General features: G+C 40.4%; 1 protein-coding gene and 1 long non-coding RNA gene across 5 annotated transcripts in view; one reads left to right on the forward strand and one right to left on the reverse strand.

Moving 5' to 3' along the window:
* LOC121629061 (SH3 and multiple ankyrin repeat domains protein 2-like) overlaps positions 1-17,398 on the reverse strand; it is a 302,762-nt gene that overhangs the window by 83,221 nt on the left and 202,143 nt on the right. For all 4 annotated transcript variants that reach the window (XM_041968766.1, XM_041968841.1, XM_041968688.1 and 1 more), the window contains exons 13-14: positions 8,339-8,478; positions 4,238-4,351 (exon numbers count right to left, since the gene is read on the reverse strand). In XM_041968766.1, coding sequence (XP_041824700.1) covers positions 4,238-4,351; positions 8,339-8,478 — 254 coding nt within the window. The remainder of the gene's footprint in view (positions 1-4,237; positions 4,352-8,338; positions 8,479-17,398) is intronic.
* On the forward strand, positions 1,862-16,185 carry LOC121629497. The gene is made up of 3 exons (XR_006008386.1): positions 1,862-1,871; positions 1,921-1,927; positions 16,103-16,185. It is a non-coding gene; the product is annotated as an uncharacterized LOC121629497 (long non-coding RNA).

A 17,398-nucleotide genomic window follows, 5' to 3' on the forward strand; every position in this document is an offset into this window, starting at 1 on the left:
AGCTGGACCTATAAACAGCAGAGAAAGTGTGTTGAGGGACTTTAGGCTCCAGTGAGGATGAATAATTTATGATGTAGGTAATGATATAATTACATGAGTCATTGGCAGCTTTAGATGTTTAGAAATCTTGTCTGTAAACAGTTTGTTTTTCAGCTTTTCCAAAGGTATTAAACCTGTTAGAAGTTGTTGTGGGTTTATAAAATCTGAATGAATGAATAAAAAAAATGTGACTAACTAAGAACTTCCATCTGATTAGTTTGATCTTTCATTGTTGAATCATGTTGCTCGCCTGATGGACAGAAGACATAAAACATGATGATTATTCCTCAGAGAAAGATTAAAGAAATAGTTTGTCTTGTTCTGGAAGCTAAAACCTGTAAACCTGAGAGTTTGTGATCTGTGGTTTTTTAGTTTTCATTGTCTCAGTCCTGTCAAGTCTCCTATTTATTTTGTAAGTTCCTCCCCTTGTGTATTCTGTTCTGTTCACTTCCTGTTCATCATCACACCTGCTTTCATTTGCTTATTTGCTTCATCTGCTCCTAATTGGTTCACCTCTGTGTATTTACCCCTTGGTTTCATTTATTCACTGCCAGATCGTTGCTGTTTCCTCAGTGTCGTCTATTAATCTGTGTCACCGTTTTAATTTTCAAGCCATGTTACCTTCAGTTGTTCTCATTAAACCTTTATTTCCGGCACCTGTCTGCCTCCCGCCGCTTCATCATGCATTTGGGTCCTCATCATCTATGCCCCGGGACAGAACGGGCTATCAGAGTGATGCTTTCCACTGATAAAAGCAAGGAAATGGATTATCTTCCCTATAAAACTTAAAAGTCTGTTAATTTCTTTTTTAAATGGAGCCACATTTGGAAGGAAAATGTATTCGTGGGAACAGCTGTTGGTACCAGAGTGGTGACCAGTACGAGGTGAGGGTATCAGGCTGTTGTGGCTGTGCATGGTTATTCTACATTATGAGCTGCCGTTAATTAAATAAAGACATTATTAAATTGCCAATGTGTCTTGTTTCTTCAATCATTGTCCAATAAATGACACCTAACATGAGTTTACAGCAGAATCAGCTGTTTGGCAGGGAAGATTTGTCTAGTTTTTCATGGACACAACCCACATCTTCAACTCTGCTGCTCATCTCACATTTTCCTTACCAATGTGGCTCCAATGAAAGGAAATAAACAGACTTTCCAACAGTATAGTACTAATGTCAAGAAGCATTGTTACAAAGAAATAATCCACCAAGCAGTCCTTTCCTTACTTTTTGTGGTAAATTTATTAGGAATAATCTTGTTAAGAGGGTGTTTTTTAACCATTTTTTTAACAGGGAAGTTCCATGGAGATTACAAAATCACTTTTCCAAGGTAGCTCTGGCCAAGACAGCAGCAGTCCAAATTAAGCTTTTCAAGGCGAAAAGTGGAACTGGACTGAGACCTGTTTTTAGAGGCTAGTCTTACAGTATAAAATAGCATCTAGGAATCGAGAATACAGCCTTTAACGCAGGATTCTCTCACAAGGAACCATTTTTCTACAGCACTTACTTTAAGTGTAGCTTTCCCAATTATTCCAAGTAGTTTTTGTCTTTTACTGCTGGGACACTTTCATTGTTATCTGGCTTTTACGTGCTTTACATAAGCTTCCGAATTCTTTTCGCACCTCTGACACACAGACAGAAATTTGCAAGAGTGACCTCATAGGTTGTAACTGACTTCACATTTAATTGTATTTAATGGTAGTTAAATGAGAGCTTGGACATTGTTCAAATCTGACTAATGTCATGTAATCGATCTATTTAGAGTCTGAAAACAGATTACAGGAATGGAAATCTGTGTTTTGTTGGTCATTCCAACTTTACTGATGTTATTGTCTGAGCAACACACATTAACTCTAATTTTCACGCACAAACATACACAGTTTGAAAGTAGTGTCCTTTTTTTATTTTGCACATATTTCATTAAACTCTTCTTCAGTGGAGTTGTTCTCCAACTCTAAACATGTATCTGATTAAAGGGACCAAGCCATTGGCTTAGCTTAGCCTAGCTTAATTTAGCTTAGCATCAGGACTGGAGACAAGTGGAAAGTGCTGTTCTGGCTCTTTACACAGTTATCAAATATGACAGGAAGCAGCTCTAAAACTCAAAGATAACTTATTCCATCAGGGTTGTTTATATTTATGAGTTTGTTTCAGAAGAATCTACTATTTGGATCACCTGAAACAGTGATGAATGGGTAACGTTAGCTGTAGTTACTACATCCATTTATCAAAGTCTTTGGGGAGCCTCTCTGTTGGTTGCTAGGCAACCTCATGGAAATACTCAGACTTTGGGAAATCAGAGCACCATGCTGGTTACAAGGAGACAGTGACAGCATTAAAACTACACAATTCTTAAACATGTGGATTAGAGGCAGTAACAACTGTTAAATAATGGTATGAGAGCATGTTACGCCCTGTCTAGGGTGTACCCTGCCTCTCACCAGCTAAAATGCTGGGTCAAGCTCCTGTTTCCTCGCAACACTTAATGGAAGCAGTAAAAATGATGGATGGATGGATGGAGTATATTAGAATGTTCTTTTAACTGGACTAACCAACCTGCTTTCAGTGCGTATGCTAAAGTAAGCTAACTGCCTTCACACTACAGCTTTACATGTAAAACACGGTTTTTATATTATTTTATCAACCTCTAAATATACAATCATCGTCCACTTTATGAGGTGAAATGGTGGAACAGGAGATTCTCATCATGGATGCAGCCGACAAACCTGCAGCAACTATGTGATGCTGTCATGTTAATATGGAGAAAACCTCTGGGGAAGGTTTCCACCACCTGCTTCTATCACACCAAGAATGAAGGCAGTTCTGGAGGAAAAAATGAGGTCCAACCCAGGACGAGAAGGTAGTCCTGATGAAGTGGACGGTGAGCTTATTTTGATGCTCATTTGAAACATTTTATATAACAATTGACAGGAAGACAGATAAAAGCTGTCCTTTGACTCCGACAAACCTGATAAATTGTCAAATGATGATAATTATGGCATTAAAACTGTGACTGTCTTTTCTGCCACAGCTGTTAGGCTTTAAGCAGACCTACAGGGCTTTTTTAATTGCAGCATACACACAGGTGACCCGTGGCCTTGGCCAACGCCACCTCTGAATGGGTCTGTACAAGCTGCCATACTGTGCTCCCATTTTCTGACAGGCTTTCTTTTCAGGCAGACCTAAGGGCAATTTGGATGTGGCACAGTGTGACAGAAGCTTCCTGTGCCAGTGGCCTTTGGCGAGGCTTTAAAGTAAGCCACCCAGAAGAAGGCAAACAGCCAGATTCATTGAAGAATACGATGCCCCCCGATCTGACTCGATCATTGCTGATGTTCTTCTGAGAGCAGAGGGAGGGGGCAGATATAGCTGATGGATGTGGGGAGCTGACTCCAGCAACATTGCTTGTTTTAATGTCTATAATTAAAGACTGCCAATGGATGGAATAGCAGAGGATAAAAAGCAGCAGAAAGGTAGAAGACAGACCCATCCATCCATCCATCCATCCATCCATCTTCTATACCGCTATACCGCTTAGTCAAGTACAGGGTCACTGGGAAGCTGGAGCCTATCCCAGCAATTAGCAGACGAGAGGCAGGTACACCCAGGACAGGTCGCCAGTCCATTGCAGGGCCAATACAGAGAGACAAACCACCACACTCAGTCCCAGGGAGAATTTAGAGTGACCAATTAAGCCAGAGAGAGAGAGAACCCACACATAGACGAGGAGAACATGCAAACTCCACACAGAAAGGCCACTGCAGAACCCTGATCCAGCCCAAAAAACAGACCTTTCCAAAAAATCTTCTTATAGTTAGCATTTCATATGAGCACAAAGAGAATGAAAGGGAAAGAAAAAAAAGGGTATTTATGGGGGATGGAGCATGGCGTGATATGTTCATTAGCTAGCACCCTGAGGAAATAAGAGCACAGCTGAGTTAGCAGGGCAATGTAGCGCTTAGCTTTGTGCACCACAGCCTGGGGAGATGGAAAAAGGCAGGAAGGGGAAGAGACACACAGAAAAAAACCCTCATGCCATCACACAGTTTCAGGAGCACACCACAGTCAGCCTCAGCTCTTGTTCTTTATCTACTTCCCCCCGTCTGCGCAGAACTGGGTGATGGCAAACAGCCTGTGTCCTACATAACTCAATGTCCCACCTCCAACCAGCAAGCAGCCCCAGGTGATTAGACTTACAGCTCCTCTCCTCGGTGGCCTTGGCTGGGATCTCCTCCACACAGTCGGCTGGAAACCAGCCCACCTGGCCACGGGCGCTGCCCTCCCAGAATCCCCCTTCTCCAATGCTCAGAACTGGACCAAGCGGCGAGGAAGAGTGGGAAAATGGAAAAATATGAAAACAGAACGTCAGTTTCATGGCACAGAATGAAAGATCAGCATGAATCTGCATTTAAACAGCAAATTAAACACTTAAACTAACACTGATCAAACCTGAGAGGAACTGAATTCCAGATCCGTCAGAAAACATAGAAAACTTGTTTTCTCCCTGTCAAGGTTCCCAGGAATAAAGTTTTATTTCCTAGCCTTTTCCTCAAGCTGTTGTTCATCTTGTATCTCACCAGGCTTTCACTTCTGACCCATCAGTTTTCTTTCTCCAGGGTTTTCTTTTGTCTCTCCTGTCCCGGTTTGCAGCTTTTCTTTGTTGTTCTGTAGTCCGTTACGAGTTTTCTTATTTTATCTAAGTCCTTTGTTATTCTGCCGTTGCAGTGCCTTTTGTTTCTCTAAATAAATCCTACCTTCTACATCTGCCTGCCTCACCTGCATCTGGGTCCTTCGTCCTTGTTTCAGGCCATGGGTCATGACCCTAAAGTAGGGCTCACCAACTCCGGACCTTGAGGCCCACTGCTCTACAGGTTTTAGATTTTTATTCTGCTGCAACACACCTGATTCAAATTAAATGGTTCCCTAACAGCAGCAGGGAAACATCTAAAACCTGCAGGACTGTGGGTCTCGAGGTGTGGATTCCTGCTCAAATGGACTTTTTCTTTTAGTTTAGGTCTCATTGTTTAAAAGCTACTCATATTTTTCACTGCAGATTCTCTTACTGAAATAAATGGTGAAAAATGAAGAGGTAGTTTTATATTTTTATCTCTAAGAAAAAATAATTTGGGATCCTTAAGAGATGTTTGTGATTAAATCAAGCTAACCATTTACGATGAACTAATTCTTTACTTTCTGACAGCAAAAACACGTAAAACCCAGGCAAAGAATACAAATATATATTCTGCACCCAAACAAAGCTCAGTGATTTTGTGAGTTTCAACACTGATTAAAGTGTGATTTGACTTAAATCCAATTAGTTTTTTCACAAAAAAAGGTAGTAGCTGCACGGCTGTGACACAAAACTCATCAGGGTTCAAAAATCACTGCAGAAAAATCCCTCCAGTTGGCCACAAACAGCAAGGACGTCACGATGACCTATTTTCACAATTAATCATGGTATTAAATGTAAAAATCAATTAATCTTAAAGATTCTTCAATACCATCACTTTCCCTAAAAGAAAAACGGAAGATCAGAGCAACTTGAACACGGAATAAAAACAAAGTTATTTGATATTTGAAATGGGTCATCCTGTGGTCCTGCTCAGAGGCGTCCAACTCCGGTCCTCTAGAACCACAATTCTACAGGCTGTCAATGTTTTGCTGCTCTAACACACCCAACTCCAATTAATGAGTCATTGTGCAGAATATCATAGGCTGTTGGATCCATTTAATTTGAGTTAGGTGTGTTGAAGCAGGGAAACATGGAAAACCTGCAGGACAGTGGCCCTTGAGAACCAGAGTTTGCCACCTCTGGTCTAAATGTAAGGCATGAAAACAGTCATAATCTTCATAAATAAGTAAAGTGGTTTTGGTGGATTTGGTTCATAACAAGGCATCTCCATGCCAAAAGTCAGCCTCTATCACAGAGATAATCCTAAATTCTATTTCTTACTATGGTATGAGTAGTTTTTTGTAAATAAATACATTTGTTGTAAAATAAGTAAATTTGTTGTTCATGCAATAATGCATTAATACAGACTAATCTCTTTGCATTAACACCCTAATTAAATCTTAAAGACATATGAAATGTGCATGCGATACATATTTTATAGGGTTTGGAAATAATAATTTTGATAATTGTAAAATTGTGATTATTTCTTTAACAATAATCAAACCAATATAATCTGTAATCGTGACATCCCTGCTCTGTGGAAGTGCTGGTATTCATGCTGCTGAAAACCATCCACTTTATGTAAATAAATCACTAAGTCTATGATCAGATTATATCATAAGTAACCAGGATTATGTAAACGCTAATTTTAAAGGCTTAATACTGAGTGAAATGGATTTTCCTAGAATATAATCTCTACTTCAAAATGGTCTCAACCACACAGTACAAATCACTGTTGCCTGTTTAAATGTTCGTTGTCTCATAATATCTCCCAACTTTCAGTTAAATCTGTAGTTAGAGAAGCTGCTTCTATAGATGGTTCAGGGCGGGATCAGGGTTCTGTGACGGGACAGGCCTGAATCAGGTTGATGTGACGGTACGGGCTTGAATCAGGGTTCTGTGACAGTACGGGCTTGGATCAGGGTTCTGTGATGGTACGGGCTTGGATCAGGGTTCTGTGACATACAGGCCTACATCAGGGTTCTGTGACGGTACAGACTTGGATCCGGGTTCTGTGACAGTACGGGCTTGGATCAGGGTTCTGTTATGGGACAGGCCTGAATCAGGTTGATGTGATGGTACGGGCTTGAATCAGGGTTCTGTGACAGTACGGGCTTGGATCAGGGTTCTGTGATGGTACGGGCTTGGATCAGGGTTCTGTGACATACAGGCCTACATCAGGGTTCTGTGACGGTACAGACTTGGATCCGGGTTCTGTGACAGTACGGGCTTGGATCAGGGTTCTGTGATGGTACGGGCTTGGATCAGGGTTCTGTGACAGTACAGGCTTGGATCAGGGTTCTGTAATGGTACGGGCTTGGATCAGGGTTCTGTGATGGTACGGGCTTGGATTAGGGTTCTGTGGCAGTACGGGCTTGGATCAGGGTTCTGTAATGGTACGGGCTGGATCAGGGTTCTGTGACAGTACAGGCTTGGATCAGGGTTCTGTGATGGTACGGGCTGGATCAGGGTTCTGTGGCAGTACGGGCTTGGATCAGGGTTCTGTAATGGTACGGGCTGGATCAGGGTTCTGTGACAGTACAGGCTTGGATCAGGGTTCTGTAATGGTATGGGCTTGGATCAGGGTTCTGTAATGGTACGGGCTGGATCAGGGTTCTGTGGCAGTACGGGCTTGGATCAGGGTTCTGTAATGGTACGGGCTGGATCAGGGTTCTGTGACAGTACAGGCTTGGATCAGGGTTCTGTAATGGTATGGGCTTGGATCAGGGTTCTGTGATGGTATGGGCTTGGATCAGGGTTCTGTAATGGTACGGGCTGGATCAGGGTTCTGTGACAGTACAGGCTTGGATCAGGGTTCTGTAATGGTACGGGCTTGGATCAGGGTTCTGTAATGGTACGGGCTGGATCAGGGTTCTGTGGCAGTACGGGCTTGGATCAGGGTTCTGTAATGGTACGGGCTGGATCAGGGTTCTGTGACAGTACAGGCTTGGATCAGGGTTCTGTAATGGTATGGGCTTGGATCAGGGTTCTGTGATGGTACGGGCTGGATCAGGGTTCTGTGACAGTACAGGCTTGGATCAGGGTTCTGTAATGGTACGGGCTGGATCAGGGTTCTGTGACAGTACAGGCTTGGATCAGGGTTCTGTAATGGTATGGGCTTGGATCAGGGTTCTGTGATGGTATGGGCTTGGATCAGGGTTCTGTAATGGTACAGACTTGGATCAGGGTTCTGTGACCGTACGGGGATGGATCAGGGTTCTGTAATGGTACGGGCTTGGATCAGGGTCTGTGATAGTACGGGCTTGGATCAGGGTTCTGTAATGGTACGGGCTTGGATCAGGGTTCTGTGATGGTACGGGCTTGGATCAGGGTTCTGTGATGGTATGGGCTTGGATCAGGGTTCTGTAATGGTACGGGCTTAGATCAGGGTTCTGTGACCGTACGGGGCTGGATCAGGGTTCTGTGATGGTACGGGCTTGGATCAGGGTTCTGTAATGGTACGGGCTTAGATCAGGGTTCTGTGACCGTAAGGGGCTGGATCAGGGTTCTGTGATGGTACGGGCTTGGATCAGGGTTCTGTAATGGTACGGGCTTGGATCAGGGTTCTGTGACCGTACGGGGCTGGATCAGGGTTCTATGATGGTATGGGCTTGAATCAGACTCACCTTTGACCCTGTCTCCTTTGTAGAGGTTGATCTCTCCCTCTGCCTGGGCGGTGTAAGAACGAACCACCACAAACAGTCTCCCTGGAACGGCGCTGTACAGCTTCCTTCTGGGCCCCACCGGCTCGCCATGACTGCTGGGGCTGATGGAAGAAAACAAATCGGGTCAGAACGAGCAGGATTTAAAATTCTTTATACTTTGGTATCCTTCTCACATGCTGTCTGTACCTGTACCTATACCTGTTGAAAAGAGGGAAAACTGCCTCATTTAGGAGTGTCAGCTTACATCTGAGTGGATGTTCCTTTAACGGCTGGGTTCACAATCCCAGAGACAAACAGGGAAAATGCAGAAAATACAAAGAGCAGCAGAAAGAAAGATTCAACTTGAAGTGGGATGTTTAGTCTTTGTGGGTTATTAAAGGACATAAAAATCCTCTCCCAGAACTGTATACAAACATCACAGATTATTTTTTTTACTTAAATCTTCCACTTAACTTCAGTCCTAATTCAACCTACCGAATATGTAATTATTCAAGTTATTTTAACTGTTCATAACCCATTTAGATGAAACAATGTCACTGTTTTTATGAAAATAAAACACAAAAATGAGTTATTTATAATTTATAATTTAATGTATATTTATAATTTTAGAAGCTAGAACTTTAGTCAGACTGATCTTTAAATAAAATCTCCAGCAAATAAGCCAACAAATGTCTTCAACTCATAACTTGTTATGATTAAAATCATCTTGTATTCAGTATATGTTAAAAAAAACAAAACAAAAACAAACAAACTTGTTCTTACTTGAATATAATAGTTTGGATTGTAAACTTTTCCTTGTTTTGATTTTCTGTCTGCTCTAAATGATATGATATTGAAAATAAACCTACATGTAAAACAACATTTGTCCTCTAGGGATCTGTACAGGAAGCTTTAATGTTCCTACCAATGTCAAAATCAAACCATATTCCCTTGATTGTGTGTGATTTTGTCCATTTTCTGCCCTCACACACATGATCCAGTTGTGCAGAGGAGGCAGCCTGCAGGATCGTGCGCTGCAGAGGGACCGGTTCTGACCCAGAGTTGCTGTGACTTTCATGCATGACACAGGACCACACAGGATTTGGTGATTCCAACGATGAAAACATCAGCCTGATAATAATAAGCTTGAAGAAGATGTGAATGTTCAGCTCCTGCAGGGACTTTCTGATTCTGCTCTGATGATAATGAAGATGCAGCTTTTATGTGTCAGTTCAAAACGCACAAAGCGGTGACGTGAGCACAGGGAGGACAACCACGAGCCTCACATGGTGATGATGTAGCGCCACTTAGTGGTGAACTTTTATAACCAAAATTAATGCCTTCAGACAACTCAAATATACAGGTTTTGTTTGCAGGGGAAAAAATGTTTAATTTCATAATAAAGAATTGAAGAGTAACATCACAAAAATCCGATTTAGTCTTAAAAGCACCTCAATAATCCAGCCTGATCTCATATGTTTTAAAAATTGCCCTTAAAAACATAAAAACAAAGCACTTTCTGAGGTCAGTTTACAAATAGGACTGTTAACAGAGATGAGCAGAGCTGGGAGGCGGAGGGAGGAAGGATGAAGCAGGAAAGCGTAGCAGATTAAAAGATGAAAATGGAGTGCAGGAATGAGGGATGGAGGGAGAGGAAGGAGGTTTTTTTCAAGTAAGTGGGTCACCTTGTCCTGTAGACTACGCTCCTCCTCAAACCTTCACAGGCCTTCGGAGAGCTGACCCCATTCAGTACCTACTGAGACTGCTCGTACATTTTCCAGGGAAAGCCACGGACAAAACGGCTACTGTGCAGTCTGAGCAAAGAAAACTCTGAGCCAGAAAATCCTGAGGAGACCACGGAGAGGACAAAACAGCAGCCTAGAAAACTGGCATGTTGTGAGCTCAGTCTTTGGAGATGGACTTCCACTCACACCAGCTTGTTATCATGAAGTTTTCCTCATGTCTACGGCTTTAAAATGATTTTATTTCCTGCTTCATGGCTCAGATGAGTGACTTCCTGTCAGCGTGTACATGCAGGAGATATCGGGTATATTTGTAAAAGAAAACAGATTTTGATGCAGGCACAGAGCTGCAGCAGGTCACAAATACTGAAGAGCTTTTTCTTTCAGATTAATGTTTTAATGTAAGGATGACCGGATGAGCCGGTGCTGTGGCAGGAGACCTTCTGCTCTCAGGATGATGAATAAAGTGATCCCTTCATGACCTCTGCCATAATACTGAAGCTACACCGCTTCTGATGCCTCGGATGTGGAAAGACTTAAGTCAGACATCCCATAGTTAGTGATCTCTGTGCATCTCATGCAAACACAGAACAAAAATAAAAACTCTCCCAAACAGTTTAAATCAGTTTAGTGCAAAACTCTAGATTTGCCCCACATGGGTCATTTGTAAGGCTCGCAGAGCAATGAAAGAAAACCAAAACGCTGGACACAACAACAGCAATAATGACAAAGTCCTCAAAACAGTTAAAGACAGAATTGTTTTTTGTCGAAGTTGGTTCACAAAGTTTTGAGGACTTGAGGCAAATATATAAATTGCCATCTAATTCTTTTTAAAATATATTTACTATTATGTTCTGCTTTACTGGCAGCAGGTAATTTGAATGGCAGACAATTAGTTAATCATCCAGTGATGGCATTATTTAAAAAAGTATCAAGATTAACTAACGGGCATGTTTCAACATTTTCTAACACTTTTTTGGAACTTATATAGACTCTGAAACATCTTGAGATTGGTCAAGAGTCTGGAGGAATGTCTCTCTTACTTCACAAAACTTAAATAATAAATTAACTAATTTGAACTTTATTTATTGTTCTCATTTAGCACCAAAGTGACGTTTATGATTAAATTATCTCCCTCATCAAACTGTAACTTATGTAATTGAATCCAATTGGAATTGGCATTTGGATGAGAACTCAACTGCTCTCCAAACATTATGCTTTTGAATGATGATTTAGGTCAGAACTTCCACCTTACACAAAGATTTTTATGGTTTACATCATGTATTGTGGCTAAGAAAATGTTGGCCGTTGAAAGGCAACCACCTCATACACTTTGGATACATTAGTGGTTATATTCATTTTTAGAGGAGTTATCTTTGGAGCCCTTTGTGGCCAGAATGAATGGGGCAGGACAGGTTGTCTTTAAAGCCAGGAAGGAGACACTCAGTGTAGCTAAAACTATGATTTAATTATTGTTTAGGATTGTCTGTGTATGGATTAATTGAACATCCAGCATAAAGTGACTTATAAGGTTCTGTGGGGGTGGTATTGGTTGGGGACAAGGAACCATAAAATTTGCAGGTGCTTTGTATTTCTGGTTTTCTGTTTTATTATTGCCTTAGTTATTACTAGAACCTGCCTTTTCTTTTTAAAGTTCTGGAAAAGATAGTTTCCACCCAATTCCTAGAAGAGCGCAATGGGGCTCATTCACCAATGTCTTCTTACAAATCTACTTAAATTTGTTCTTAAGTTGTACGTAAAAATATTTATTATGAAAACCCTCCATCAGACCTACAAACATGTTTATTTGTCATCTTAATGACACACCATAAGCATATAAGTCAGCAGAATACTGTTCTATGTGTGATACCGCAAGATTTGGTATTGATCCGATATCTGAATAATAAAGATGGCTAGTATCATTGATCCCAATGCCAATACCAATACTGATTAATGCAGAGATTAATTTGTGGAATTAATGTGTTAATTTTTTAACACATCAACAACAAATTTATTATTCACTCCATAAAATGAAGAATTTGGTATTATCTGGTCAACAGAAGCTGATTTTTGCCTTGTCACAGCAGTGAATATGATCCACTAAAAGTCCATTTATTCAACTTATTTATGAAGATTCTGATAGTTTTTAAGCCTCAAACGTAAAATTATTATGATCGGGTGTCCAGATACAAAGTTCTTATTGGTGCCATTTTAAAAATCCAACTTCGGCCTTGTCTCTGCGATAGAGGCCGTCTTTGGGCATGTAGGTGCCTTTTCACATGGTGAACATGATCCACTAAAAGCAACTTTATTCTCCTTATTTATGATGATTCTGACAGTTTTCAAGCCTTTCATTAAATATTACCAATAATATCGATACCAGCGCTGGTATAAATATTATGGATATTTGTCTCAATTCGTCCACCGCTACTGTTACCATTTCATCAGTGCTCAATCCAAACACATTGTACAAAATCATGAATAAAAACTTAAAAACATAAAAACACTTCAACATATAGAAAAAACAACGAAGATTATAAAAACTGTAGGTTTAAATTTAGAAGAGCTGAGGTGGCACAAGGTGCTAGATATGTTGTTATCTTTCCTTGACTTTCTATCTTAGAAAATATAAATACCAACATCTTTGTAAAAAGGATGTGCCAGAAGAACTTAGTTTGCAGGTAAACAGGGAAAATGCCCATAAAAGATCATGACTGAAGGATGGTTATCAGAAACAGACACAGGTGAGGAAAAGTAAACAGAATACCAAAAGAATGAAAGAAAATTAATAATAAATATGGCGAGTGAAAACTGGTTGTCCTCGTTTTTAAAGTGATAACCTTGATGTGTTGACTTTATCTGTTTTTATGTTCTTCAGTTAGTTTTAATCTGAATGTCATCATGTTTATTTGCAGTGTGTTTATTCTTCTGTTCAGTACTATGGTCCACTTTGGGTGATTTTAACTCTTTAAAGCCTGACCCAAGAAAAAATGGGGAGAAAAATCCATTTTTTCCTATATGAAGTCTTTATTTGGCCATTTAAGAAAATAATGATAAAAATAATGATTTTGTGTATTTACTGTTTATTACAGTGTTATGTCCAAATTATTGTAGTGCAAAAGGTGTCCACTAGGGGGCAGAAGACAAGTATCAGATTGTGTTTAACAGGGTTTTGAGCAAAGTTTATACCATGAAGTGATGCAAAAGGTCTCAGAAACTGTGTGCATCTAATATGCAGCTTTAAAGGTTAAAGTGCTTCATAGTTTGAACTGGATGGTGGAGAGCTGAAAAAACTATCAGTATAAATAAAATAAGAATGTATACTGCACATTGTATACATCAATCCAGCATAATACGTAAATAAAGATGAGGAATGAAATTTAATAATGCAAGTTCTGTGGTTACAAATGTAATTTAAAAAGTGAAAATTATAATAAAAAAATTCATAAAATTAAGTCATTAGAAAAATCTAACAGAGGACAAAAATGGAACCAGTGTTTTTGTGGGCATGAGGACCCTCATGCATGTGTTATAATGCTCTATCATACCTCATGTGACATCTGAGAAAGCATTTCAAATCAAAGTTAAGCTCTAGATGGTTGCTTCTTTCCTTTCATCAACATCTGTACCAGCATGGAGCATCAGCAGGGCCAGATGAGATCAAAACCAAAACAGCAACCTCACACACAGTAAAATGTCGTCCTGGATCGCTGCTGCAGGCCTGCTCCAAATAATGAAGGTCACTTCGTAAACCTGACCTACAACACCAGCAGGTATCCACTGACACAGAGAAACCTTCAGATATCCTTCTTATTGGAATTTGCCATGGTGGCTTTGAGGTGCTAATTAGGTTGTTGATTAATACCAGCTGTATATAATTTGTGCTATTATTGGATGATCACCTGAGACCAGGCGAGAGGGAGAGAAAAAGTAAGAGAGGCTCAGTACAGTCATATAAATGTATGGTACAGTACTTGCCTGCAGTCTGCAGCAGCAAGGACATATTAAATAGTAAAGAATGAGGAGTGTGCCATGCAATCACATGAAAGCTGTTACCAAAAATTAATTTGGCCACCTGGGACCAAACTAAGTCCAATATCTGGGAGACAGATTCTTGCATATTTCTGTTTTTAACAAATTGTGCTAAATCACTGATATTTTATTACGTACATACACTCATTTTATCAGCTCCACCTGTTCCAGTTCTTGTTAACACAAATATCTAATCAGCCAATCAAACGGCAGCAACTCAAGACATTTGGTCATGTAGACACGGTGAAGACGGCTTTTTGAAGTTTAAACTGAGCATCAAAATGAGGAAGAAAGGAGATTTAAGAGACTTTGAACGTGGCCTGGTTGTTGGTCTGAGTATTTACTGGGATTTTGACCCACAACCATCTCCAGGGTTTCCAGAGATGGTCTGAAGAAGAGAAAATATCCAGCGAGCAGCAGTTGTCTGGACCAGAATGTCCTGGTAATGTCAGAGGTCAGAGGAGAATGGGCAGACTGGGTGGAGATGATAGAAAGACAACAGGAAGTCCAATAAGCACTGGTTCTAACCAAGGTCTGCAGAACAGCATCTCTGAAGACACAACACGTCCAGCCTGGAGGCAGATGGGCTACAGCAGCAGAAGACACACCGGGTGCCTCCTGTCAGCTAAGAACAGGAAACTGGGGCTACGATTCACAGGATAATGCATCATGACACAGAGCTCAAACCACTGATGTGCAGCCAGCAAATCTGTAGCAAACGTGTCCAACATCTTGGTAAATCTTTGCCACAAGAATTAAGGCAGTTCTGAATCCAAAAAGAGGTCCAACCCAGTACTAGTAAGGTGGACCAGTATAGTATAGTTACATGTACCTGAGGCAATAATAATTCTGCCTTAAACTGATATATTATAAATATTGTTTTTATATTTGTTATAAAGCAACTTGTACTGAAAATGGTCCAACAGTTACTTTGAGTTATTACAACCAAAACACTAATTTAATTTATTTATTCCTTTTTATATTTATAAAACAGTTAATCTAATTATTCATGGGGATAGTGAGCAAATAAAACAGAACTCACAAGAAATTAAAATGTGTTTCTGTTCAATAAGAGCAGCAGAAAATGTTCCTGGTCGCTCTCGTGCTCCGCTAACAGCAGCCGTGTCCCAAATCCTTCACTATTTATGCAGCTTTCTGACTTTGCCAACTTATTCTCATTTTAGTTTTACCACAAAAGACTGAATTAAACTGAAAACAATCCCATGATGCACTGCAACATTTTAAAGCAGCATTATCATTGATTATGATCTGATAATTAAAAAGAAAACAGAAAGCCAGACAGCATGTGAACATGTTCAGGTAGAGCAGCCACTGACCATTCCTTTTTCTCCCTGCATCACATCCTCTTATTCTCACGCTGCATGAGAAGAGAGTTTGACTAAAAACATTGGTAACCCTACAGAAATGAGTCAACAGCTATGTTATATAAAGGTGTATGTATATAAAGATGGAAGTAACTACTCCTGACATCACCCACTAGTTTATGAATGGCCTGCTTTTAGTCTCAGATTCAACATCTGTTTGAAACAGAAATGATGAAACAAGAGCTGAAGTGTAACAGAAATACAGAACTCTGAGGCCTAAAGACTATTATTATTATTGATTATTTAAGTATTTTCTAAAAACTCACCAGCACATTGATCAGGAGTTAATCGAGCTAATGACTTCATTATCATCAATAGATTGCTTTATTGTTTTGAAGTATTAGCTTAAAGGTGCATCTGGCAGAAACTCTGCTGCAGTCCTCAGCCTCTCGCTGTCTTCCTGCTCCTCTGCTTTCCTCTCCTCCACCTCCTTACTACCTTCAGAGCAACCTTCATATCCCATTTCTTCACTTACATCCTCTGTATCTCTCTCTCTGCTACAAAGAGGACAGACCCTATACGAGCTAGATAGGTATAAGATTATCTGAACATACAATAGGATAAAACGTGATGGAAGTGTTACTGAGATCATTTCATCTGAACCAGCTACAGATGACTGATTGTAAACTGAATAGCTTTACAGCCTCCATGAGCTGATCTCATCTCACATCCTCAGTGATCATCTGGACATGATGATGGACCTGCTGCTGGGACTGAGGACCATGTGGTTCGTGATGCTAATCTTTGCTAATACTGATGTTAATGTTAAAGTGGTACTGAAAGGTTCCATATATATGATTGTTATGTATAAACCTGTTGCTACACCAACAAACACACGAGTCATGTTTACTATTCTAACGCCTGTCTGACTGTAAATGTCTTCTACTGTTTCTTAACATGCAGTCTGGACATCTGTCTGATTCACGTCCCTTATTTTCTAGTTCATGCACTGAATGAAGTAATTTGGTAATAATTACACGACTGCCCCTTTTTGCAGTAGGAGCTATAATTGTCAGACTAACTTATTCACCAGTCATTGTGGCCTTGAAGTTGGAAAATTCTCCTCCTGTTTTATTTTACTATTTTACAAAATGATAGTAGATTATTTGATACCAACATTACAGACTTTGGGGTCTGGTGCATTTACAAGCATCTTCACAACCCTGAAATTACAAGGAATCAATAGATACCAAAAATGTCATGATTTATCATTTAGAAGGGACTAAAATCTCAAAACAGAGTGGAACTGTGTTTGTTATTGTCCGTCACATCAAATGATTTGCTGAAACAACTTTGATGAATTTTTATTGGTAATCAATCTGTTTTCGTCCCTAAACGAATCCAAACGAGCTGCCTACAAACAGCTGCTGCTGATATCGTGTTAGCTCAGGTGCTGCTCGCCTCTCTTCTTTAATAGAAGCTGCCCCTCTCTTCATTTTCTTACCCTTTGTTTCTTTTTCTTTCCCTTTTCTGGATTCCAGATTTAACTTTCTTTGGGAAATACGTGACTTACTCCTCTGGCGGATGTTTGTTGTCAGAAACAGATGTTGGAACAGAAGCGGTAGTTGGGCAGTGATGTTTGCCACAGACGTACCGATTTATGTAAACAGAGGGAGTGTAAATGAGGTCCTGGTATCTCCTCTTTCGAGGATGTTTATGAAAAACCTCCACAGACATGTGACCAGGAGGCATCCTAATCACCTCAGCTGAATCCGTTAGATACGGAGGAGCAGCAGGTCCATTCAAAGCTCCCTCTGGATGTTTGAGCTCCTCACCTGATCTCTCAGGCTGAGCATGTCCACCTTCCAAAGGAAGCTTGGGTGAGGGCTGGAACGTAGACAAACCAGTAAATGAAGCACTTTGTCTTTAAGCAGCTCCCTCAT

This window comes from Melanotaenia boesemani, chromosome 1, assembly GCF_017639745.1.
Source record: "Melanotaenia boesemani isolate fMelBoe1 chromosome 1, fMelBoe1.pri, whole genome shotgun sequence".
Lineage (NCBI taxonomy): Eukaryota > Metazoa > Chordata > Actinopteri > Atheriniformes > Melanotaeniidae > Melanotaenia > Melanotaenia boesemani.